At 26.3% G+C, this 25615-nt stretch overlaps 1 protein-coding gene across 1 annotated transcript; it reads right to left on the minus strand.

Annotated features, from left to right (window-relative positions):
* Positions 1-10736: 10736 nt before the first annotated feature.
* Positions 10737-14474, minus strand: LOC101513433 (transcription factor bHLH62-like). Its single transcript, XM_004510174.4, has 8 exons — positions 13403-14474; positions 12876-13109; positions 12450-12515; positions 12262-12330; positions 12090-12161; positions 11786-11995; positions 11257-11359; positions 10737-11139 (listed from the first exon to the last, which is right to left on the minus strand). Exons 1-8 carry the CDS (start codon positions 14141-14143, stop codon positions 11102-11104), a joined length of 1533 nt encoding a protein of 510 aa, XP_004510231.1. The 5' UTR covers positions 14144-14474; the 3' UTR covers positions 10737-11101.
* Positions 14475-25615: the final 11141 nt, after the last annotated feature.

Consider the following 25615-nt stretch of genomic DNA (forward strand, 5'->3'; position numbering starts at 1 on the left):
TTCTTTTTGCAACAACTAAGTAATTACTGAATTTGAGTGTTTTTTTTTTTTTAAATTGTAAAAACATGATTATGACATTTCATTCATTATAGCATTTCATTTCATGCATATCGACAATTTAAGACACCAACCAAAATTTGGAAACCAGGTAAAGATAGGAGGATATTTATAATTTTTGTAAGAGAACGGGGTCTTTTAACAAACTCAACTTTACAATTTATATAGTTTTTTGTCGGGAAAATAAGTTTCGCTTAAATGTAAATAAGAATAATATAAGTAAATTTGTTATAATTTGAAATATTTTTCATCTATATTTTGATATTAAACATAATTAAAAAAAGTAAAAAATACGCAACCAATATATCTAAATATTTTATAAGTCAACCAGAGAGGATCAAATTAAAATTTTAATTACAGCAACTAAACTAGTTTCTTCTACATATAGTCAATGATAAAAATAATGTAAAACCTACAATCTTTAATTCAATCTATCTGTAAAAAAAAAATATTTGTTAGTATTCGCTCATATCGACTATAGATGATATTTGACATCATTAATTCAACAACGTATTAACAAATCATTTGTAAGACTAAGAGGGTGTTGAATTTAGTAATAGTTTTCATAAATCCCTTACTTAAAATACGGTATAGACAAAACACGTTTTTTGCTTTGTGAACACCACACTTAGACGAGAAAACAAATGATGTCACACCATGATGACAGACAAACCAAACATTGCACTCAAAATATAAAATCAAAGATAAAACACGAAGAAAAAAAAAAACTAAATTTATGCAGTAAACCAATTACTTAAAGTAATTTGGAGGGGTGACTCCTCTTAGTTTATATTGAGCCTAATTCATTTTTACAAAACTAACTTGTGAAATGATGGGTGTCACTATTTATAAATTATTATTGAGTTTTATCTCTTATCAATGCAGAACTTGAGTTTTTTCAATAATGCTGAACTCAACCATTCTTTGGACAATAGAAGAAGATGTGCATGTTGTACTCCAACTCATCTTCACAAAACGCTCACACACTTAGTAGTGTAATCAACCCAATAATTTATCAGGATGAGTTATGACACACAACAATGTCTACAAATATGTCAAAACTTTTTATTTATTTTATTTATAATTTTAGGAAGAGCTTGCAAATGCCATAAATACTTCTCATTGAATATCCTCCATCTTTCTCAACTCTCCAAATCATCCTATACTCCTAACAAAAACAAACAAATATGTATTTAAAAGTGTCTTAGCAACGACTTTATCGAATAAACGAGTGAATATGCAAATTCATCTATAGAATTGTAAGCATTGGGCAAAATAGTCTTTGAAATTTTGTACATTGGCAAATGCATATATAAAATTATAAAATATTAATCAAAATAATTCATATTTAAACTTTTATCATTAGAGAATATGATGTGACATGTGAATTTAATATGCGACCCTTCTGCATTGATCTCATATATATCTCATCACAACATCAACTAATTTTTCTATAAAATTTAAATATTTCATGGACTAATTTGTCAATAATTAGTCAATGTATAATTACAATTACTCACAAATTTATCTTTGAAATGATAAAATTTAATTGACAAATTTATTCTCGAGAAGATGACATTGATGTATGGTCAATGTTTATAAGCCACATATTCAGTTATAGTGTCACATCAAAATATCTAAGACAAAAGTTTACTGAGATACTATTTTGATTGATATTTTAAAATTTAAGAGATGCACTTGTCAATTTGCAAAATTTATAGACTAATTTGATCAATATTTATAATTTTAAGGATCAATTTGTCTATTCACTCTCGAATGAATCTATAATGAGATATGTGTTCCACAATTTTGTAGTTGGAACCAATATATGGGATACCGATAAGTCAACTACGTTTGTCTAAAAAACATGTAACTAAGAGACACCAAAATCAAGGAACCATCATAGTACTTGAGTGTCTAGGTATTCCGTACTTGAGCATCTAGTTATTTCGACATCTAGTCTGCATCACAATGTTCCCAAAGTATTGCTTGCTTGCTTTGGGTCAGACGTGATTTATGAATGTCTCGTTCATTTGAGAAGTGCGAAAATAGTTTACAAATTATTTTTAATCTCGATTATTGAATGGGTTAAGACTTTTTTTTCTTATAACTAGAACAAAATTTTAAATAGAAACTTAATCAATGCAAAAAAATTAGTTAAATTTGTGCTCTTATTTTTTTTTTCTCAACTTTTAAATTTTTTCAACATAGTAACGGTAATTAAAAATGAAGGTGTGTAAGTAGAAAAGAAAAGGTGTAGGAAGTTACTGCTTCATTTTTCGATACTTGCGCGATACAAATTTTTTCTATGGTTCGTGTGCTCATTTTTAGTTCCGATCATTTCAGGTTTGAAAGTTGTCTTTTGTACCCCCTCAATTAACCCTATACCCCCTCATTTAAAAAATTTATGTTTGAAATGTCCAAAATACCCTTAATAAAACTGTAAAAATCAAAAAGTTCCCTCACCCCACAAGTTGTGTTTATAAATATTTTTTCTTCTCATTTTTTACAATTACAAAATTATTTATTTAATAAAACAAAAATAATTATAATATTTTAAAAAACAAAATATTATTAATAAATTATAGAATAAATTATATTAATAATAATAATAAAGTAAATTATATTATTAAAAATTTATATTTTTTAAAATATTTTTATTACTATTTTTTAAAATATTTTTATTACTATTTTTTAATTACATTAACAATATTTTATTTATTAGATCGGAATAAAAATAGGAGAAATAAAAATAGGAGAGAGTTATTAAAAAAATAAATTGTTATTTTATAAAATATTAGCAGTAAAGATAGGAGAGAGTTGTTAAGAAAATATGTTGTTATTTTATGGACAAAATATTAGGGACATGTTATTTATTTTGGCACACTTAGTCAATCATTTTGATGTATTTTTTTAATATATTTTATTTTATTAATAGTATTTTAATAGTAAAATAACTACTGGATATTTCATTGAAATTTCCGGTTAGATAAATATAACTATCGGATATTTCAAAAATTTGAAATTTCCAGTAAAGAAAATGTAACTACCGAAAATTTTATAGCACAAATTTCCAGTATTATAAATACTTTACCAGAAATTTGTTTGTTGGCGAAATTTCCGAAATTTGAAATACGAAATTTCCGGTAGTGAATAGTTGTGTACCAGATTTTAATGGAAAAATTTTAAGTACCAGAAATTTAGTTGAGGAGGTGAAATTTTAAAATATTTTTTTTTTCCATTCAGTAAATGAAAATTTTAAAGATAATTTTGAGTTTTTAACAATTTGAAGGGGTATAAGATTAATTGTGGGGATACAAAAGCCAACTTTCTTCAGGTTTTCTTTTGGGCTTAGCTAAGTATATTTCAAAACCTACCTTTTCGTTAGCCAATTTGGTCAAGAGAATTGATATTTACACCCCCTCATTATTTTAATTTCCACCGTTTCCCCCCTAAAAATGTGCCTTTACTTTTGGACTATACCGAATTTTTAGACCATTTATTTGATAAACTACACTTTTAGTCTCCGAAAAAGTAACTAGTTATCACTTTGATTTTTAATTTAGTAAAAACTCTACATTAGATAGTTTAGTATGTGACGTTAAAGTAACTTAACTGTTAATTTTATGAATTTATTGGCGTGGTGATGACATATTACACTATCTTTACGATACATGTGCGGCTGATTTGACAATACTAAAATGATAATATTTATTTTTTAGAAAAAAAAATTATGGCGAAATAAAAAGTAACTTATATCAATTTGGTCCTTAAAAATAAATTTACTGTCAAAATAATTTTTAAAAAATACAATTTATTATAAAAAAAGTCGCTAATAGACATAACTTAATGTCAATTTGGTCCCTAAATTCAAACAAAACCAGAATTTGCATAATAGCTTGTATTGATTTAACATGTTCTCGTTTACTATATATCTCGAATTCATTTCATACAACTAGAATTGATTTGATTCAATTGTAATTTAAACAAATACAACCAACAATTGTTTGAAATATAATTAGTATACTAATCTTTTAAAAGTTGAAATTTTAAATAAATACAACCAACAATCATTTTTAAATAAAAAATTAGTTATAATTTTTCATCAATTATTTTAAAAGTTTAAAATTCAAATTCAGAATGAAGCGACGTGACAACAATGAGCGAAGTAGCGCCATTTATATCATCATTATCTTTGTGCGATATTGAAACATTAAAAAAAACATAAAAAACATATTGTTTTTTTCAAAGAATTTTTTGTTTGTTTTTTGTTTTGAACATGACTATGTATCCTGATTTTGTTTTAAAAAGTAAATTTGTTTTTTATTTTATTTTATTTTTATTTTTTATTTTTACAATGAAGTTCATGCTTATATACATCTTGTATATTGTGAATATGCTTGAGCCTAAACCAATAATGTGTACTCATGGAGAATCAATAACATAAGTAATAGCAAAGTTATACAACATGGAAACAAAATTCTCCTAAATTTCAAAAATATTAAAGAGAAACAACAAACATATATATATATATAAAAAACAATTATAAAGAAAAACATAACAAATCAAATGCACTAAGATTTTTAATGTGAAAATCTCTTTAAAGTAAAAAATATGTTAAAAAAAAAATAACTATTATAATTAAATAATAGTTTAAGAGAGTTTAAGTATGATGTACAAATAATATCAACAACAATTAAAATAACAAAACACAAATACTTACAAATGAAAATAAGAAGATGAAAAATACTAAAACTCGAAGCTACTATATGATCATTGTATATCTTGTTTTAGATTTTGTTGAGTCAATCAAACTAATAGTTGAAAACAAAAAAACACTTATACCAACCGTTGAAAACAAAGAAACACTTATTATTAAAAATCAATTTGTTCCAACCGTTGAAGCCTCGATCATAGATTTACAATTAATGGCAGGTAGATTAAATGACGGTAATATATCACTTTTCTTATTTATTTCTCACTTTGATGACTAATATGAGCTTGCAAAATATTATATTTTCTCAATTTTAAAGTGAGTCATTTCTATTTAAATAAGTGAGATATATCACATATTAAAATATTTAAATCTTTTTTTACGTAAGAAGAGAATCTAATTCTCGAAGTGAACCGGTTGATTTCAGCTACTAGTAATAGATATAGTAACTACAATATAATTAGAAACCAACTAAAATTAAACTAGTTGTTCTTAGCAGGTAAATCAGTTGTCTTTATAGATAGATTGTACTTTTTTTAATAGAAATGACTAATTTTTGAAAAATTGTCTAATACATAAGTGAATTCTTTCCTTTCAATCGAATTTTTTTTATATAGAAAAATCATGAATCGAACTTCTAACTTCTTGTTTAAGGCGTCTTAATCTTTTATCAGCCAGACGAACTAGACGTTGATAGATAAATTATACCTATGGTGATTGGAGATTGAAGCAACTCATCTAATTTCACCTCAGAAAGTAAATGTGTCCCTTATCTAAAATATCTGGCATAGATTGGAATCAAATTCAAGTGAGCAACGAGAATTCATTTGACATTGACACAAATGTGTCCCTTATCTAAAATACCTGGCATAGATTGAAATGAAATTCAGGTGAGCAACGAGAATTCATTTGACATTGACACAAATTTCAAATTTTCTTTAGGGGAACAAAAAATTGGCCATTGATAGTGAGAGCCTTGCAAATGCAGAAAACTAGCTATGACATGAAATTATCTTATTGTTGTTGTGGAGCACACAATAATGGATGGTAGGTAAAACAAATGATAGGTTATATAGGGCCTTAGTATTTTCTCACCCCAAGCAAAAGAAACAAAGTTGCTAAAAGCACAAAAAAATAGGTTATTTCCTACATTTCAAGGTAAAATAGATGAATAAATTGACCCCAAAAATGAAAAGGTAAAAGAGGGGTCCCCTAATGAAAGTGAGAAGTGGGTGAATATAACCGTGAAAGCTTTGCTTAGTAGGGTACCTACCCTAATGATCATTATAGTGCCTTCTAAAACTCCCAAAACATTCTCATTTGGTAGGACCTCATTAGTTAATTTTCTTGTCATTTTAGTGGGACAATTAAACTATTTCATGGAGAGAACATTTTTGTTAGATTAAAAACTATGAATAAATATGTAAACAAAAAAGTCACTTATTTGATCACTACTACTAACATTTTATCTTTCCTATTAATAAATTAAATACTAAAACTCACCTATAAAAATATATTTTATCATAGTATAATTATAGAACAACAGAAATAAGTAAAAATAAGTAAGATCGATTAATATAGCATAACTTATGTCATATTCAAATCATGTCAAACTTTTCTTTAAAATAGACACGTTCAAAGCTTTTCTAATTTTGGAAGTATATTTCACTAACAAGACTAGACAATGAACCATTAAAAAATCTTTTTAAAACTACAAAATTGACCTATTTAAGAAAATATAAAATTTACTATTAATTTTTTTGGTACATTAAAATTTACTATTATTATTATTATATTAATTTTGTACTTTGTGTTATTTCACAATTTTGTCAATCTTTTATGCAATTTAAGCATACTATTTTATATTATTTTTTAAAGAATTTAAAGATATTATAAAATTAATGTCATATAAAATCAGATTCTTTAAAATATCATGTTAAATATCAAAATATAACTTATAATCTCATAGTTTATATTAGTTCATTAGTTTATCTATCTAAATATAATTTACGTTAATACAAAATATGCCTTGATGTTAGATCAGACATAAAAAATAAGTTTATGATGGACAACTGATCAGATTTATATTTTTTATTTATTTAATCCGATTTTACAAGTCTTGCAAAGTTTACTTCAATCTAATATATTTTTACACACTACATCATGTTATAATGTTTATTTATTTATTTTTTATTTATTTATATATATATATATATATAGATAATTGTATAAAATTGAATGTCCGTGTAAAAATATTATTTTTACTTGATCATTGAATTTTTTTTAACTGAAAAAACTGAATGCATGCTTTTTTATTTCCCTTTCTTTTTGAGTATATATGAATATGACCATTGAACTACAAATTTCTATTTGTAATTAGGTAAATTGAAGACCCACGTTAGTTAAAGGGTGTAGATTTTCATTTGTTTCAATTGGTACCTAATAAAGGTGATATAGTTTATAGAACAAATCACAGGGAGAAGAAAACGAACAAACCAAAAAGACATTAAAAAGTGAAAAAAAAGTAAGGATATATTATGGTCTATCTATTACCTTTTAAAGGGGAACATAAAATATTATGAAAACTGCGTTTGGAACTTTCACAAGTGCTTATACAAGACATTTACTGATCATAAAAACACTGCCACGCCATCTTGTCAGATCTATGCTTACCCTTTTGTTTGTTTCCTTTGGCCAATTCATTAATATATATGTTAGTTTTCTATAGTTGATTTTGCACTAACATTTTTTGAAGAAGCTAAGAAGAATATGATTTTGTACTAACATTATGCAATAATTAAAAAAGAAATGGAATCCCTGATGAGTACGACTCTTCATTTCTAAAATTTCAATGATAAAAAGTTATTGCTTAAGTGAAAAGTGATTTTAGGCAAAGCTTGATATAGATTTATGCACGGTTTGAAAAATTAGATTTGAAGAAACCTTCATTCCTAAGTCATCATTCGTGATAGAAAAAATACAAAAATTAAATAAATTTTCTTATTTTGTCATTAAAATTTTGAATTAAACAACAACATGGAAATATTTTTAATTAAGTAATATAATCTAAATTAAAATCTATTTTTTTTTATATAAAAAAATCTAAATTCTTAATGTTCCAGTTATGTAAAAAAGTCTCACATTATTTGATAATCAAAGTTAAAAGATAATTTATATACTACTTTTACAATCTTTAAATTAGTGAGACACATTATTTCAAAATACAAAACTGTGAGAATTTACAAATATGATAAATCTAAAACAAACCATATCTAAAAAATTTGGTGCTATAGATATGAGGTCAGAACAATTCAAACATTAACTTGTAAGTCGGAACAAACCTACAAGGTCTCTACCACAAAAGTGACAAACTCACCTTTTAGCTAGGGGTGGATAAAGTTTAGTTCTGAGAACCGTTTGAAAATTGAACCGAACTGGTTTTCAGTTCAAAGAACCGAACCGAACCGGTTTATAAAAGTGGTGAACCAGTTTATTATTTTGAACCGAACCGAACTGGTTTAACTTAATGTTTTTGTTCATATAGGCCAAAATTTACATAATTACCCCTAATTACTTCTAAAAAAAATCCAGTTCAAGTTTTATGAAATAAAAACCGGTTCGGTTTGGTTTTTTGAATTGAAAAACCGGTTCGGTTCAGTTCTAGTTTTACAAAAATCAGTTCGAAAACAGTTCGATTCTTAAACCAGTTCAGTTCAAAACCAGTTTGGTTCGGTTCGGCAGTTTGGTTCAGTTTTTGGTTTTTTGAACACCCCTACTTTTAGCCTTGAATTAATGGAGGACTACTACTTTGGTTAAACCAAAAAGTTCTAGATCATTTTTTACAAAAGATAAAACTATAAAAATTCACAACAGATTCAAAATAGACAATACCTCGAAAATGTGATTTTTTTAACTTTAAATTTGAACATATATATAGTGTCTGGATCAGTAATTTGAGTATAAATTTTTAAAAAATTCACTTAAGTTTCAATCTTATTCAATAGTTCTATTACAAAATTTCATATACTAACTAAATAGAGATTTCAAATTCTTGCTTAAACATAAAAAATCAAACTCAATTGATTGTAGTTCCAAGTTCTCTATATGGGTTAAACTTAGAAAGTACATATAGAAAGAAAAATATTGTAGGAAAGTGTTAACTGAAAAAAAAAGTAACATATTAAATTTGAGGTACAGATATCAACTCCACTAGATGTTGCTTGTCAACGTCATTTGATTTTATTCATTAGTTACTTACCATTATGATTGGCATAATTTAAAATATATAAGAACTCTAAAGAAGAATAAAACAGCATGTATAGTTGAGGAAGATAAATTAACTAATAAAGAATTAATCCCTAGACACGTCGTTCTATGATTGGTCGTTTGTAGTTTTAGGCGACAACACTGTCAGATTAACATTTTCTATTCTGATTTAACATTTTAATTATTTATTTTTTTATAACTAAGAAATAGCATTATTATAAAGAACTTAATTAATGTATAGTGATAAAAAAATTCACATAATCATTTAACTACAACTACTAAATTATTAAATAAATTTAATTTTTATCATAATTTCATCTAAAATTAATAAAATTATGTAAATAAATAATTGTGATTAATTGACAATTAAATTCTTATTACATAATTAGTATTTAGTTTGTGATAATACATTATAATGCACAACTGTTCTGAACAGAGCACTACGTTGAAAGCATCTTTCTAATTATTAAATCACACTAATCTACAATCCAATAATACACTCTTCAATATAAAAATTATTGAGACCTCAACCCCTATATCTTTTGTTAAACCCAAAACACTGGATTTTTCCTAACAACCCCCTTAGAAAAAGATTGGTGTAAATTAATATATTAAGTGTATCTTTCCAAACCAGAACTCCACTACAAACCCTTTTCATACTCACAAGTTAATATCAAAAGTTGGTAAGATCATAAAAAGCCCCATGCAAGGTTCATTGGGCCTAGTCATAATCTCACCACTGCCAACCTGGTATTCTTTTGATGTTCACATATATTATAATATATTAGTTAATTAAAAAATTAGTGTTTTCTTTAAAATGGAGCGGTTCTAACTTATAATTAACCTCTAACCTCTAGCTCTACTTTTTGAAATTTTATGATATTTATACAATTTTATATTGATGGTGTAAAAAATAGGTAAACATCCAATCATATTGTATCATGACTTCATATCGTAATATTATCTTTTAAAAGTATTTTCACAAAACAAATATCTAAATAATAAAAGAAAATAATTTTTTTACAAGTATCAACATATTATAATCATTTATATGTGTCATTTAAAAATTAAGACTTAATTTATGTATTTACAATATAGAGATGTTTTATACTATCAATTAATAAACAACTTTAAATTATATGAAAAAAAATTGATTTTTATTATTTTTATATTAAAAGTGATGCACATATAAATTTGTGATTATAATCTAACCATTATAATTGATTAATAAAATAAAAGTTCTTTATAATAAAAATATATATGAATTAAATCAATGATAAAATTAATCAAGTATTAGTGTAATAATATTTCATATTAATTGGGCATAATAATTAAATTTATTGACTATTTTGTAATGGAGAAAATAAAATAAAAATACAGAAGCTTGTAATAATTGGTGAACCAAAGAAAAATTTATAGGAAAAAAACACAAAAAATGGAAGAAGTTATTGTTGACCATAGATGAAGTTAGCCATAATTTATAATTAGACTTTTGAGACATAAAAAAGAGACCCCACTATTAATACAGCTGGTTACAACACAAGTGAGAATCATATCCACCAGATTGTGCAATTTAGCAGAGGTTAATTGACATGACCTTTAACGAGATTTTTTCGAAGACCCACGAAAATTCTCAGTGGATTGATGTGATCTACGAATTATTGAAACTATATAATAGTGAAATATTGTACAGGGATAATGAAACTTGTTTCAAATTTTTCCTTTAATTAATTAGCACTATATCTTACAATTGGTGCTATGTAACAATAATAATTTGCACCATAGAATACATAATCGGTCCTAAGATTTTACATTGAATAATGGTAAAATTTAGTAAATAAGTTGAAAAAAAAAACTTGAAGATTAGAAACTGAAATGATATAAAGAGAAAGAAAAAAAAGTGAAATGATTAACTTAAAAGTCTAAAAAAAAGTTCTATTTAATAGACCTAATAAGAATGGCTTAAATAATCCATGGGGTAGTTGGAATTAATTTTTTTTTTTTTTTTGTGTACAGCAGTTTTCCTATCCCTTTGGGCTTCAATTCAGGCATAATGAAAGGTGATTAGAGCTCAATTTTCATTTGTGATGCTTGATTTGAACCTGCATTGGACCAAAAAATAATTTGGATTAAGGTCAAATTTCTTGTGCCTAATGAAAATGATATTTCATTAATCTGTCAATAATTTGTGACATTTCTTTTTCTGCTTTATTCATTACCGTTGAAACTTGGGGAGTGTATTGGTGTGTTCCTGTTTGAAGTTTGGCCAAATCCCATTTGAACAATAGTGTGTAAGTCCTCCTCACAAAATGTTAATGGATACTGAGAATCATTGTAAAAAATAAACAGAGTTAATTAGGAAAAGTTTAAAAGATTAGCTAAATAATACATCTTTACATTACACATCATCAATTAATTAATTAATTAATTAATTTAGGAGTGAATCACCAATTTATTTATTGAAATAGTATGGTTGGGATAATTTGGTCATGTAATTAACAAAAAGACTAATCCGGTCAAAATAAATAATTCTTTACAATTTCATAAATTAAATTTGCGAAACATTAATTTAATCACGATGCATGATTGATTGATCAGTACACTCATATTTTCAATCAAATTCAAATGATAATATTTTTTACTTTTATTAGTCTGACATGTGATAATTCGTGAATTTTTTTGTGATAAATAACATTACTCATTAATTAATTAAATAATTAATATAACAAAGTGGAAGAAATTTGTTACCTGTGAGGCAGCTTCATTAAACCCATTTAGAAGAGGTAAATGCATGCCAACATTTTGGGACAAAGAAGGATCTAATGTGTCCACTGAGCAATGGGTCACAGTTGTATTAGGAATGTTATTATGAATAGCTTGGTTTTGTCCATAAAAGGATGGTGCTGGGGAATCTAATTGGAATATTGAATTTTGCAATGAATTATTTGATTGAAATACCTGAAATCACAAAAAGGAAATAAATAAAAAAACATAAAAAAGCAACATATTTTGTTGCAAAAAGCAAAGCATTGTCTAGAGCCTTGAAACTTACATCTTTTGATACAAGACTTTCAATACTTAAATCCATCCTTGTGTTAACAGAAGACAATTTCATAGACAAAAACTGCCATCATATGAAGAAATAAAAGCATAACTTAATGAGCAAGAAAACAAAAAATAATGAGATTTCATAATTGAGATGCTTATTGGTGAAGATTCATTACCTCAACTTGACGTTGCAATGACTGAACATAATTTATAATTTCATCAAGCATAAGTGCTTTTCCAGTAACCTACAAACAATCATAAATAATTATTTCATAATCATAGGCATATCAAATTAGTTTAGAAACATGAAATTAAATCACTCTTTTTTGTATTATGATTTAACTATTAATTAAATTCTTCATACCTTATTGCAACCTGGTACAAGATCTTGCAGAAGTTTCATCCTTTCACTGATTTTCTCCCTCCGTACCTGTTTACAAACAATTTCATATAATGTCAATCAACATGAAACTTGACACATGTTTCTTATGATTTTAATTACACTATGCAACCGTGGAATATCAAAGTTTTTATGAATTTAACAATTGTTCGATCAAAATTAGACGATAAAGATTCAAATTTGATATTTTACTTATAAAATAAAAATACGTATTTCTTGAACCGTTTAATTTTAATACAAATTCAATTTTAAGAGTAAACATCACAATCAAATATTTATTCATAATTACATGCAACATCAAAGATTTTGACCGAACCACAACCACAATTTAAAACCTTTGACTTATTTGGTAAAAAAAAATCATACAAAAAAAGAAAGAGTTGTTCTTACACGTTCTGCAAGACTATGACTGTCAGTAGCTTGACCTCTTCTTGCTCTGACATGGATGTAATCTTTTAGAGGTTCAATAGGTTTTGAATTACTCTTGTTCTGTTTCTCTTCCCCTGCATTAGTAGTACCTTCTTTGGAATCTTCCTCCATATTCATGCCACCATTTTCATTTCTCTCACCTTCATTTGACTTACTTTTCTTTGCATTTGACTCTTCACCACTACCTTCAACACCCTAAAGTAAAAAAAAGAAAAAAAAAACTATAAAATTCAGAAAATTCCCCTCATCATAAAACCCAAAACAAAAATAAAAGATTGACTTTAAAAAATAAAATTAGTTTTACTAGATCATCTATATAAAAAGTTTTATAGTATCAACAAATCACACCTAATCATATATGTAACTTATGATTATTATAATTAAATGTTTTTTATAATCTAACCGTTGTAATCGATTAATAGTCTAAAAAATGCATACGGATGATGACGTTGTATATAAATTAAATTCTTAAAAAATTGCAACTTTACCTTCTTTGGACTGGAAGAATTTGAAGCTTTTCCCTTAGAAGAAGAAGCTTTTCTTTTCCTTGAATTCATAATATCAAGTGAAACTTTGACACCCATTTCTCCATTTGGTGTATTTTGCTCAGAAATTGTAGATTCTTCTTGAGAATTAGCCACTTCCATTCTCCCATTTTCATTCTTGTTCTCTATGTTATTAATTTGTGACACAAGTGTTTTGAGTGAAGGACTACTTGAAACTCTTGGTAGTATCTTCCCATTTTCCATTACTTTAACAGATCTTTGAACAAACTCAACATTGTTGTTTTTCATCACAAATTGGTTGTTACTCCTTTCATTGAAACTTTTGCTTCCAAAGCAAGAAAACTTTGCAGCCCTTTCAACAAAACCAAGATCAACACTTGAATTCATATTTTGCATATTCTCTTTCACAAAATGTTGTGAGATCTCATCACAAGAGTTTCTAAAAGTTCCTAACTTTCCTATTAATTCCCTCATCATGAAATTTTCATTGGGTGGTGATGATGAAATTGGGGATGAAACAATTGAACTAAGTGCTGAAGAATCAAAGTGATGATTTTGTTGATCCGTTGACTTTTCCCAATTTGGGTTGAAAAAACAATCTTGGTTTTGGTCAGAGGAACAATTTAGAAGTGTTGTTGGTTGAATTTCCATGGCTGAAGAAAGTGATTGCCATGTTGGCATTGAAGGTTCAAATCCAGCATTCAAAAAGAACTGGTTTTCCATAGAGAAATAAATAATTTTTCAGATCAAGGATTAATTATGATGATGTAGAAATAAAATGAACTTAATTTGAAGATAGTTGTTTTTTGTTGTTGTCTTTTTTATGTCTTTGAAACAAGAAGTAAAATGGTTATGACTTTTGTGAATTTATACATTAGAAAAGAAAGGGGTATAGTTGCAATGTGGCAAAGAGAGATAAATTGGAGGGATGTTCAAGAAAAGGGTGTTGGAAGATTTAGATGAATTGGGATTGAATTGGAATTGAGACTTTGAGAGGAAATAAGCTCTTGTGGAAAAGAGAGAAAAGGTAAAGAGAGGGAAGAAAAAAGATTAGGCCATCATGGGTTAAATAGACACAAAGGACTAATAGAAATTTTGGGTTCAATATTTGTTTTTAATTTATTATTATTATCAAAGGCACTTTAGTAAAGGTATCATACAGGTAAACTGTACCTATAGTCTATAGAACAATTGTTATTCAAAAGTACATTGTTCCAAAGAATATTTAATAAAAAATGAAGACATTAAAATAATAATAAAATATTTTAATTATTTTTTGGGGTGATAATTATACCTTTTTTTTAAGGATTGGTTAATAATATTTAAAAAATAAATAATTTCATGTTAAAATTTGAGAAAATAAAGCGTATATTAGTGTAAATTTATTTTATTTTACTCAAACAACCAATTAAAATCAAATATTTGACGGTTATTTTAAAAAAAGTTTTGTAACATGCATATACGGCAATAACATAAATGATTAACAAATGATGGAATAAAATTATTTTTACTTCAGTGCACCTCTATTATACTCTTAGAATTTTATGTAAATATTATTGTACCTCCATTATACCCTTAAAATTTTGTTATGTATGTTTTATTATATTTTTGTCATTTTTTTTGTGAATACGAATATAATTTTTTAATATTGATAATGCATGAAATATTTTTTTAGAACACATTATTTTATATTGTTAGTGTATGATAAGCGAATGGATCTCAAAGAAATACTTACTATTAGTTTAAAAAAAAAGAAATAATGTATTAAATAAGTAAAAGACAAAATGTGTACTAACTAATTTAGAATTGATAGGGTATTATTGGGTTGGAGAGTGAGTGAGTAATAAAGAAATAGTTTATGTTTCTCAATCTGTCTGTTTATTTTAGAGTGACGAGCATCTCTCTCCGTAAAATACGGAAGACGGTGTATGCTGCCGGGCCTTGGACGTCAAAAGAAACAAACACCCAAAATGTCTCCTTTCATTTTCTTAAACTTTATTATTAGTAGAATCTACACTTCACATCCCATCTAATGCAAGCCAGGGAAGATAGACAGCTCCATTCAACTTATTTTAATATTCTTACTATTTCTTTTTGTTTGCTTTGTTTATCGATACAAAATGTTTATTGTTATCAAAGTTAGTCAAAGAAATATCAAAATCTTATGTGATAATATTTTATTGGTTTAGATAATAACCATTTATTATGGATATAGAGTAGATAGTTTAATGGATTTATGTGGATAAAATAAATAGATATTTCAACTATTTAATAGTTGACAAAGGTAAATTTAGAAGTAAAGGTACTCGTAATGATGCATATCTATATTTATTAGTAAGTTGGTAAAATTAGCTAAATGAGAGTGTGATTTATTAAAATTTTGTTATCAATGTAAAAATTTGATGTATTAATATTGATATTTTAATATGTTATTATTCTCTTGTATTATAAAAACGAGGATGAATAGTACATAATTAAGTTTTTTTTTTTTTTTTTTATAAAAATGTTTTTCTTTTAAAAAATCAAGACACAAATGGATGTGCTTATGCACAACATATAAAAAAAAAATAATAATAACTATTAATCTTTTAACAATTAGCAAATACCAAAATAAAATAGAATAAATTTTTGGATTTGATATGAATTCTTCATACCACATTAAGACATTCTCCTTCAAAAACACCTTATATGAATTAAATGTTTAGGATAAACTAAAAGATTAATTTGAAATTTAAATTTTTTGTAATATCAAAATTTGAAAGTGGTTCAAAATACCAAGTGACAACAACTATAAATAAGTCATTCGTATTACGAATAACGGTTCAAACTCTCCATTTATTATTTATTAGTTCAACTGCATCCACGTTAACTTTATAAAAAAAATAGTTGAGACTTGTGCCTAAAGATAAAACAAAATATTTAAGTCATGATTGATCACATTTTCAAGTCAATGAATAAAAGAAATTGTAGACTCCTTCAATTCAAATTGAATCCTTAAAAAGATGGTCAGTATCTTCCTCAATTGAACCTCATCTATGACAAAAGGCTTTAGTATCATGTCTTTATAAAGAAAGTTTATATATTTTTTTTTTTTGTGGGGAAATTATGTTTCAAAATATGTCAACTCAAATGAATATGTTTGGGAATAGTTTGAAGTTTTGGCAGCTTTAACCAAACTACTAATTGCACTTGTTGGCGAGAGCTCTCATGTAGTTTAGCCTATTTCTATCGTTTAATATAGCATGACACACACTCCTTTTAAGATAAAATTATAAAGAACCCAAAACATAGTGTCCACCCACACTTTGGAGGTGACCAACACATACTCAACCACGTTAAAAACACTTTGGATTCAAATGCGACACACACCATGCAAGTAAGGACCAACATGCTGCATAGCCACCCTTGAAGTGTGATTCAATTTGTTTGAAATTAGGATCGTGAACTTCCTCATTATGCCACAATTCAAGAAATATTTTGTGGGGATGCAAAAATTTACATCGTCAATGTATTGTAATTTGAAGAGACATACTTTTTTACAGTATTAAAAAATATACATCATTAGTGTAAAATAATTTTACATTAACATGTAATAAAAAGTCACTCATTTTTCCAATTACTCCACTTTTGTATGAGTATTTTGAAATCAATTATATGACATGAAAATATTGGATTCAAGTGTGAGTGGTTAAGTTTCACATCAACTAAAAATGAGTTAAATGTTGAATATATATGATTGGTGACTCATATATTAATTACTAAGGTTTTGGATTAAGATGTGGTGTGAAAATCTTTTAGAGATCTCTAAACATTTGACTTGTTACTAATCCTGCACTTTAAATATGGTGACCTTTTGGATGTCTATGTAAATCTATTTTACACTTACAATATATAATCATTAAACTCCTTTTTTACATATGCATCTATAGTCATATCTCACCACATAATTTTGTGATAAAATAAATTTAAGGTAAGAGGATGATGTCTCAATCAAATGTATGGAAAACTTTAGGAATTACTTACAAAAGAATTTACATTTGCATTCATCTAATGAAAATTGTAGGGTTTGAATTTGCAACTTGTCAATTCAATGTATATTTTTTTACCACTAGATCATACAATTAGAGTCTTACTACATAAACAATGGTGAAGATATTTATGCAACAAATATGATAAATCTATATTATTGTGTGATTTAATTGAAAAATAACATGTTTCTGAATATTTAGCTCAATGATTTGATTGAAACACCAATGAAATAGTGAGAAGAAAGATAAAGGTTAAATCTCTATCATTAAATTTTCTCCTCCTCACTGCTGTAATTAACCACTTACATTTGTATTTTTTTCTTTAAAGCAAAACAAGTTTTTTATTGATCTTAGAATATACAATAAATATCATTATAATTAATTTACACAACTACAAAATCTTAAACTCAAAGTCGGAATAAAATATTCAACTTAACAACATCAACATTTGTCACTTCGAATTAAAATTTACAAATAAATTTCATATTTACCAATGATTGGAGTAAAATCTTAGTTATGCTAATAAATTACTAATTCTAATGAATTAAGGAGTAATTTGAGGAGTAAAATAAATAAAAAGTCAAACCAAATTTAATTTGGTTATTCTATTGGACGGTTGATAAACACCAACATTTGCTCATATGTTTTAGACACAAAATAAAGAATTAGTTTTTGTTTATTTAAAAATTGTTTGAAGTTGGTCAAAACAAAAATAAAATAAGTCTCAACATGATTTGGTTGAGTCAAATGTTGCATTTAATTCTGAAAATAGGCGGTTAACCGGGTCGTTGTCGGGTTCACATAGATAATCATTGAATTTCCCCTTAACTTGTTAAAAAAAATTAATAAAATTAATGAGAAGTGCAAGAAAAGCGTATCACAATTTTCAAAATATATATTCACTGTTATAGTGATAAAGAGAGTATATATTTATATAAAGTTTAAAGAATATATATCGTAAATATAAAGTTATTTTTTATTGACTACCGATTAAAATATTTTAATACATCAAATACTTACATAACTTCTTTTTTTCAATATTTTATTAATATGTATTGATATATTCTAATTGAATGTAAGAGTATGATGTAAAATAATTTTTATAATTACATAGTATTTAAACTATACAGATATTGAGTAAATAAAAAAATTCAGAACATAGAAGTATAAATTTATGTTTTTATATTTTACGATTGTTTCCTTGAAATAAGGCACTGAAAAACAGGTTTTCTTCATTATTTCATAGCCAATTAGATCTGGTTAGGCAAACCGGTAATTTCGTTATGGCAATGGAAAACACAAAAAATCTTTTATTGTTGTTTTGTGGTCATTTACTATCCTTTTTAAATTGTTTTATATTGATAATCAATAATAATTTACATAACAACAAATAATTAGATAGTGCTGTAATTTAAAGTCAGTGATATGTGAATTAAAAGAATTAACAAGTTTCGTGTATGAGAAATATCATATATCTAATAGTATTTTATAAATAAGAGATATGAATTTTGGAAAGTGTCATAAGATATCTAATTTTGTGGGGAGAAAAAACACATTCAAATTAAACACTATACGTGCGTGTCACCTCTGATTAATTGAGATTGGGTTGTATATTATTTTTTTTGTACACAAAATAATATTTTTTTAATGCGTGTGTTTTTTATTCTCTCTCCACGTCTGTTTTTATTTGATTGAGTCCTCCTCCAATATGTTCAACTTCTCTTTGTCAATTATTGCATGTGTGAGTCATCCGTTTTGAGTGAACGGATTAGAACCGCTCACGAGGATTTTGCTCAAATCGGTTATAGAATTCCACTATATACAGATAACTCTGCCTAATTTTTTAATTATAATAATTTTAGTAATAATAGTTGCAAATGGTAGTTGTGAAAAAAAGACTATTATAGAAGTGATCGATCGTTGAAAGCGGTTGTAGCAGTCAAAACGGATAATTGATATTGGAGATTGTGGTCAGAGTGTGACTGACAATGATTGTAGTAGTGAATGGTGGTTGGAGGTAAGTGATTAGTAGTGGTGGGTGTCAAAGATTGTGGTGGTGGTCGGAAATGGGTGGTCGACGATGATGAAGGGTGTCAGAGATGGTGGTGGTTGTGGCCAGAGTGGATAATCACTGGTTGAAGATGGTGGTGGAGGTAGTTAGAGGTGGGTGGTCGGTGGTGTTCACAGTGGTCAGAGGTGGGTGGATGGTGACGATGGAGGTGATCGAGATGGTGATGGTTAGAAGTGGGTGGTGGGTGATGGCAGATGGTGGTTGGAGGTCAGTGGTGGTGGGTAGATGTCGGAGGTGGTTGTTGGTGGTGTTGGTTGTGGCGGGAGTGAGTGGTCGATAGTGATAGCAATGGTTGGAAGTAAATGGTGGTGATGTCAAAAGTGGTGATCGGTGGTGGTAATTGATGGTTGTTTGAGTGGTATTTATGTGTGACATGTTAATTTAAAAACAAGAATTATAAATATTTTTTTGGGGTGCCAATTATCTAGAAAAACTATTTTAAAATCAATTAAAAAATCCATTCAACTCCATTTTATCCGAATAAATTTTAGTTTTGAAAATTTAAAAACTCACTACCACCCCAAACGAATCATAAATTAATTCATTATTTTTATCAAAATTAGTATACAAAAGCTTCATAAAAAACTTATAATCTTTTTAAAATATTATATGAATTATGAATAATATGCCATTCATTTGAATTGATTGAATATTGGTCATTTTATGAAACGTCTAAATTTTTATTTTCTCCAGGTCTTTAGTTTCTCTAGCCGGGTTTTGATTCCTTTATAAGATTTTCATATATCTCAAATCCTAACTTTTATTTTAGGTTTAATTGCAGTTTTGGTCCCTCTATTTTAGCTGAATCGCAAAAGTAGTTCATCTATTTTATTTCTTCTCAGTTTTGGTCCCTCAAATAGAATTTTAGTCCAAAACTTGATGAAGTTTCATTTTTTCAAGTCACACCACATCATTTATAATCATAGATTTCAGGTAAAGTTGTTGTACTACGAAATTTTAAGGCATAATGTGATTTAAATAAAAAAAAAAAAACTTCATCAGATCTTTTATCAAAATTCTGTTTGAAGGACTAAAATTTGGGAGAAATAAAATGGAAATACTACTTTTGCGATTCAACTAAGATAGAGAGACCAAAACTGCAATTAAGTCTTTATTTTATTATAAGTTATTTATTATTTGGCAAAAAAGAAGAAGTTATTCATGCTTTTGAAACCGTAACATTTGTTATGCTATATGATTGTTCGTGAAGAATAGTAATTTATTTGGTCTCAAGTCTCAAATATAAATAGTAATTTATTTGGTCTCAAGTCTCAAATATAAATAAAATAAAATAAATAAATCAACAAAAATAGATGTATTTGACTTAAATTTTAGACTAAATATATTAACTTTTATTAATTTAACTTTATCTTATATTCATCACTTGAGGAAGGATTTCTAAGGGCGTGTTTGTATTCTCATTCAAAACTCACGATTACTAAACAATAAACTTTCTAACTATGAAAATATCGCTTGAAAATGCATAGGGACACGAGAATACACAATACAACTCAAAACCAACCATAGATTAAGTGTGTGTTTGGAAACATAATTTGGAAACTTAATTATATTCCCAGAGTAAAGTCCCACATCAAACATAAAGCTACAACTAGTAGTATCATTATTAAGGTATGTTTACCTACTCTTAGGTGATTATCATACGAGCTAGTGTTAATATTTTACTAAACTACGGTGATTAATCATTGTTTTGACAATAGACCGCAAAACTAAAATATACTATAGTGCGTTGCCAAAATCACATAGAGCTACGATAATTTTACAAAGACTAAGGGATTTTCTTGTTCAAAACTCTCTATTACTAAACACTACACTTTCTAGCTTTGAGAATATCACCTTCAAAATGCATAGGAACGCGATAATACACAATACAACACAAAGCCAACCATAAATTAAGTGTGATAAGAATCTCAATAGCACGAAGACGCTTCATATTTTAATAAATTAATACGAACTTTATTTATTTTTATTTGATTTATAATAATTCTTAGTTTGTTTTAATTTAAAATTGTAATAGTTTTAATTTAGATTTAGTTAATGTCATTGGTAAGTGAAAATATTTTACTTCCTTGCGTTTAATTTATTATAGAAAAATATGAAGTATGTCCAATATAGACTTAAAGAATTGTGTCTCTTATGATTCGTTTTGCTTTAGAGACAATCCTGTTATAAATAGACATTGATAATCTCATTTGAGATGTTTAAAATGAATTAGAATTTTCTTTTAATGAGAATATTCAACGAGCTATGTCTTTTCTTTGAATTTTTGAATTAGAATTTATTTAAATTTTACCAATGGTTTTCTTTCTATTGTGGCAATTACTCGTTGGCTACTCAATCGTTATTGATTGCAGGGCATTCTTCATCTTCTCAATTTAATCTATGTTTGTTTCTTTATTTTTTCTTTTTATTTTACCATTTCAAGAAATCACTTAATAGATCCATAATCTCAATCTATTTCATATTTGTCTTTTTCTTTTTTATTTTTATTGGTCACTTTATTTGAAGAAATCACTAGATAGATCCACCATATCATGTAAAAACAACTCAAATCCACGTCAAAAAATGTGCTTTTGGAGACTTGTATTTTCACAATAATATTGTTATTAACGTGCATTTATCTACTTTCAAGTGATTAACATACGAACTAGTGTTATATTTTTGACTTAATTGCAGTTTTGGTCTCCCCATTTTGTTTCTTTCTAGTTTTGGTCCCCCAAACAGAATTTTGGTCCAAAATTTGATGAAATTTCATTTTTTAAAGCCGTACGACGCCATTTATGATCATATATTTCAGGTACAATTGTTGCAAATGAGATATTGAGGCATTGTGTGATTTAAATAAATGCAAAAAAATGAAATTTCATGAAGTTTTGGACCAAAATTCTGATTGGGGGACCAAAATTGGGGAGAAACAAAATGGGGGGACTACTTTCGTGATTCAGCTAAAATAGAGGGACCAAAACTGAAATTAAATCTATATTTTTTATACGAACTTGTGATTCATCGTTGTTTTGACAATCCATCGCAAAACTAAAATTATACGTTAGCGTGTTGCCACAACAACTAGTTCGTTCATTTGATACTTATTCTACAATGACTAATAGTGTTTGAAATTAACATGGCCAAATTTGACAATAATGCCAAATTAACCATATATAGACATACAGTGGCAAATAGAAAGTGAAACTTGGACAAAAGTGTGATAACCAACAAAATATAGTTTCTTTTTAATCCCTCTAGTAACATTCTGTATTTCCTATTATCAATACCATGAATTTGATCGTAAAGAGGGAAATTTTTATAGTACATTCTATAAATTAATAAATTAAAGATTATTTTATTAATAAAAGAGTTATTTATTGTTTTTGTATGTTAAAAATATCATATCATAAGAAAAAAAAATGTGATTTCATTGTTTATAAGCAATTAAGCATTACACTTATTGTTTTTACATTTTATCTTAATAATATTTAATAGTAAAAAAAATTTAAAAAATTATTTTATTTTATTGATACTTTTGAAAAATAATATTTAAGTATTATAATTATATAAATGATAAGAAATATTTTTTCTAAAAAAATCATTTAACTATTAATTTAAAAATCAAATGTACCAGTACATGTCGAATTAAAATATGTATCAAATAAATTTTCTATAAAAAATCTCCAATATTACATCTTTCATTGTAATCAACAAATAATTAAGTGAGCAACAAATACTATGTTAGATGATTTTAAAAAATAATACTAACATTGCCAATAAATTTAATCATATATACTCCACTTCTTACATTAATTTTCTTAATTAATTTATTAGATTGGATGTCTTATTTCAGATTTGAATATGAAACTTTACAATTATATATAAATTTATGATGATATTTACTGTTTATTTTAAAAAAAAAAAATCGAACAAAAAACTAACATCTTGAATAAAGGAGTAAAAAAACACTATTTTTATAATCATCATTCCATTTTCTTAATATTGATAATAATTTAGTCAATGAGATAGTATTGTTATATTTAAAAGGTGGAATATGAGTTTTTATTTTATTTTTAATAATCAATTCTTTTTTTCTTTTTACTCAATATAAGCAATTTATTTTGTAATAGATTGGACATTCAATAAAACTGTTCAGAAAAAAAAAGTAGTATAGTCAATGGAAAAGTTGAAGATCATTACTAGCTGGAATGCATGTAATCCATTTTTCAACGAAAAAATCTCATCCACCTGTACTTTTTTAAAATTCAAGGAAAATAAATATTATCTTGCATTTATTTGGCCTATATCCGTTTGGTGTAGAATAATTATTACTTTCCAATTGTTTCCTGTGACAGTGTATCGCACTAATACTATATCCATATCATTAAAACCACAACATTTATTTTGTAGTATACACCAATTGGACCATGTATTTGAGTCCAAGTCCAAGTTTTACACTTGTGTTCAAATAAATCTCATGGGCAACAACACATTGTTCATGCTGAAATTATATAGTAAATTAAATGATATGAGAATGGACCTATCAATGAAGCATGAGTGACTATCCACCGTACATAAGCAATTAAATAGTGGAGTATTTATAATGCATACCTAAAATATGCATGCAGAATGAAATTTAATATTTTTTTGTATGCTTTCACATTTGCTTTTGATTAATGTAGTAGTGTGAATTAATTAGATGTAGTGGATGCTGCATTCTTATTGGTGCTTCAAATTTCAAAGGGGCATTGGCTGGTTCCAGGTCTAGGGCTGAGAATTTCGGTTGGGTAGTTCGGATCCAATTTTGTTAAACTATTCGAAATGAATTTCAAAATGTTAAACTATGTGATTGAGCTCAAATCCTCCATTTGCTAATGAATTTCAATTAAATTAAAGATAAATCACTACAATATTTTTGTTTTTCAACATTTGAAAAATGTTGTCAAAATACGGAAAAATATTTTTTAATATTATTTATTATTTTTGACAATATGAGTATATTACTTATAAATGTTGTTTAAACTATAGAAATAATATAAGAAACAATTTTTTAACACATCTAAGACAATTGATAAATGTTGTCTTAAAGTAATACAACGAGAACATTAATAAAATGTTGCTAAAGTTTATAGGCAACAATTTTAAACTCTATCCATATTATGTATATACAATTTTTATTTTTATATTATTTCAATATAAATCATAAATTGTATATTTTTCTATTGTTTAGGAAATTTTTCGGCCATAAATTGTATAAGTTAACTAACTTATACTTTTATATTTTTTATTAAAAAAATTTAGATGAGTCGAGTCTTAAAAGTTCATCAAAGTTAAGACATGTTTAAAGATTTAAAATTATAAAAATATTTATAAATAATCCACTGAAAAATTCTTTATATTGACGGTAAAAGTTGAACTCACATTCTTGTGTGAATTTCTTAAAATTTATGGATCTAAACTTAACAAATCAAAATCAAATTAAGTGGCTAAAAAGAAGAAAAAGAAAACCAAATTAGGTGAATAGTAGCATGCATATCTATGTCATATCTCTCACCGTGAGAGACCATATATCTCCATTTGATTATAAAGTTTTACATATTATCGTATGGATTTCTCATAAGATAAAAACATTAAGAATATTCGAACCGATAAAAACTAATCTGGTTAATTTAAAAAATATTAGATGATTGAAATTAAAAGTATTTGATAAAATTCGTTATTTAACTATTTTATATATAATTGTTCAATTATTTGGTAAATGTAAAACGACATTAAGAATATGTTATTTAATTTTTTGCTATAATCGTTAAGAGTTTAACTTGATCTTTAATTTAGAAAAAATAAAGTACAAGGTCAGTAAAATAGAAGGGAAAAAAAAAAGGGAAAAATTTATGCTTCTATAGATAGCACTAAAAGAAGTTACTCCTATTTTGATACTAACATGCAAAAAAAAAAAATGAATTACCTTTTTTAATTTTTCGATTTAATATTTTTTCATTTTAGCAATGTAAATAATACTAATTGTATCATTCTCAAGTCAAGTCAATTTATTATACTTTACATTTATAATAATCATTAATACATATATCAATG

The sequence above is a fragment of the Cicer arietinum genome, chromosome 7 (assembly GCF_000331145.2).
Source record: "Cicer arietinum cultivar CDC Frontier isolate Library 1 chromosome 7, Cicar.CDCFrontier_v2.0, whole genome shotgun sequence".
Taxonomy (NCBI): Eukaryota; Viridiplantae; Streptophyta; class Magnoliopsida; order Fabales; family Fabaceae; genus Cicer; species Cicer arietinum.

What these genes read in the sequence shown, in the direction of transcription:
- LOC101513433 (XM_004510174.4), bottom strand. Translation starts at nt 14,143, where the DNA reads ATGGAAAACCAGTTCTTTTTGAATGCTGGATTTGAACCTTCAATGCCA. An exon ending in ATTCTTCCAGTCCAAAGAAG is followed by an intron (nt 13,110 to 13,402) that starts GTAAAGTTGCAA and finishes TTTTTACTTTAG; the next exon opens with GGTGTTGAAGGTAGTGGTGA. An exon ending in TTGTACCAGGTTGCAATAAG is followed by an intron (nt 12,331 to 12,449) that starts GTATGAAGAATT and finishes GATTGTTTGTAG; the next exon opens with GTTACTGGAAAAGCACTTAT.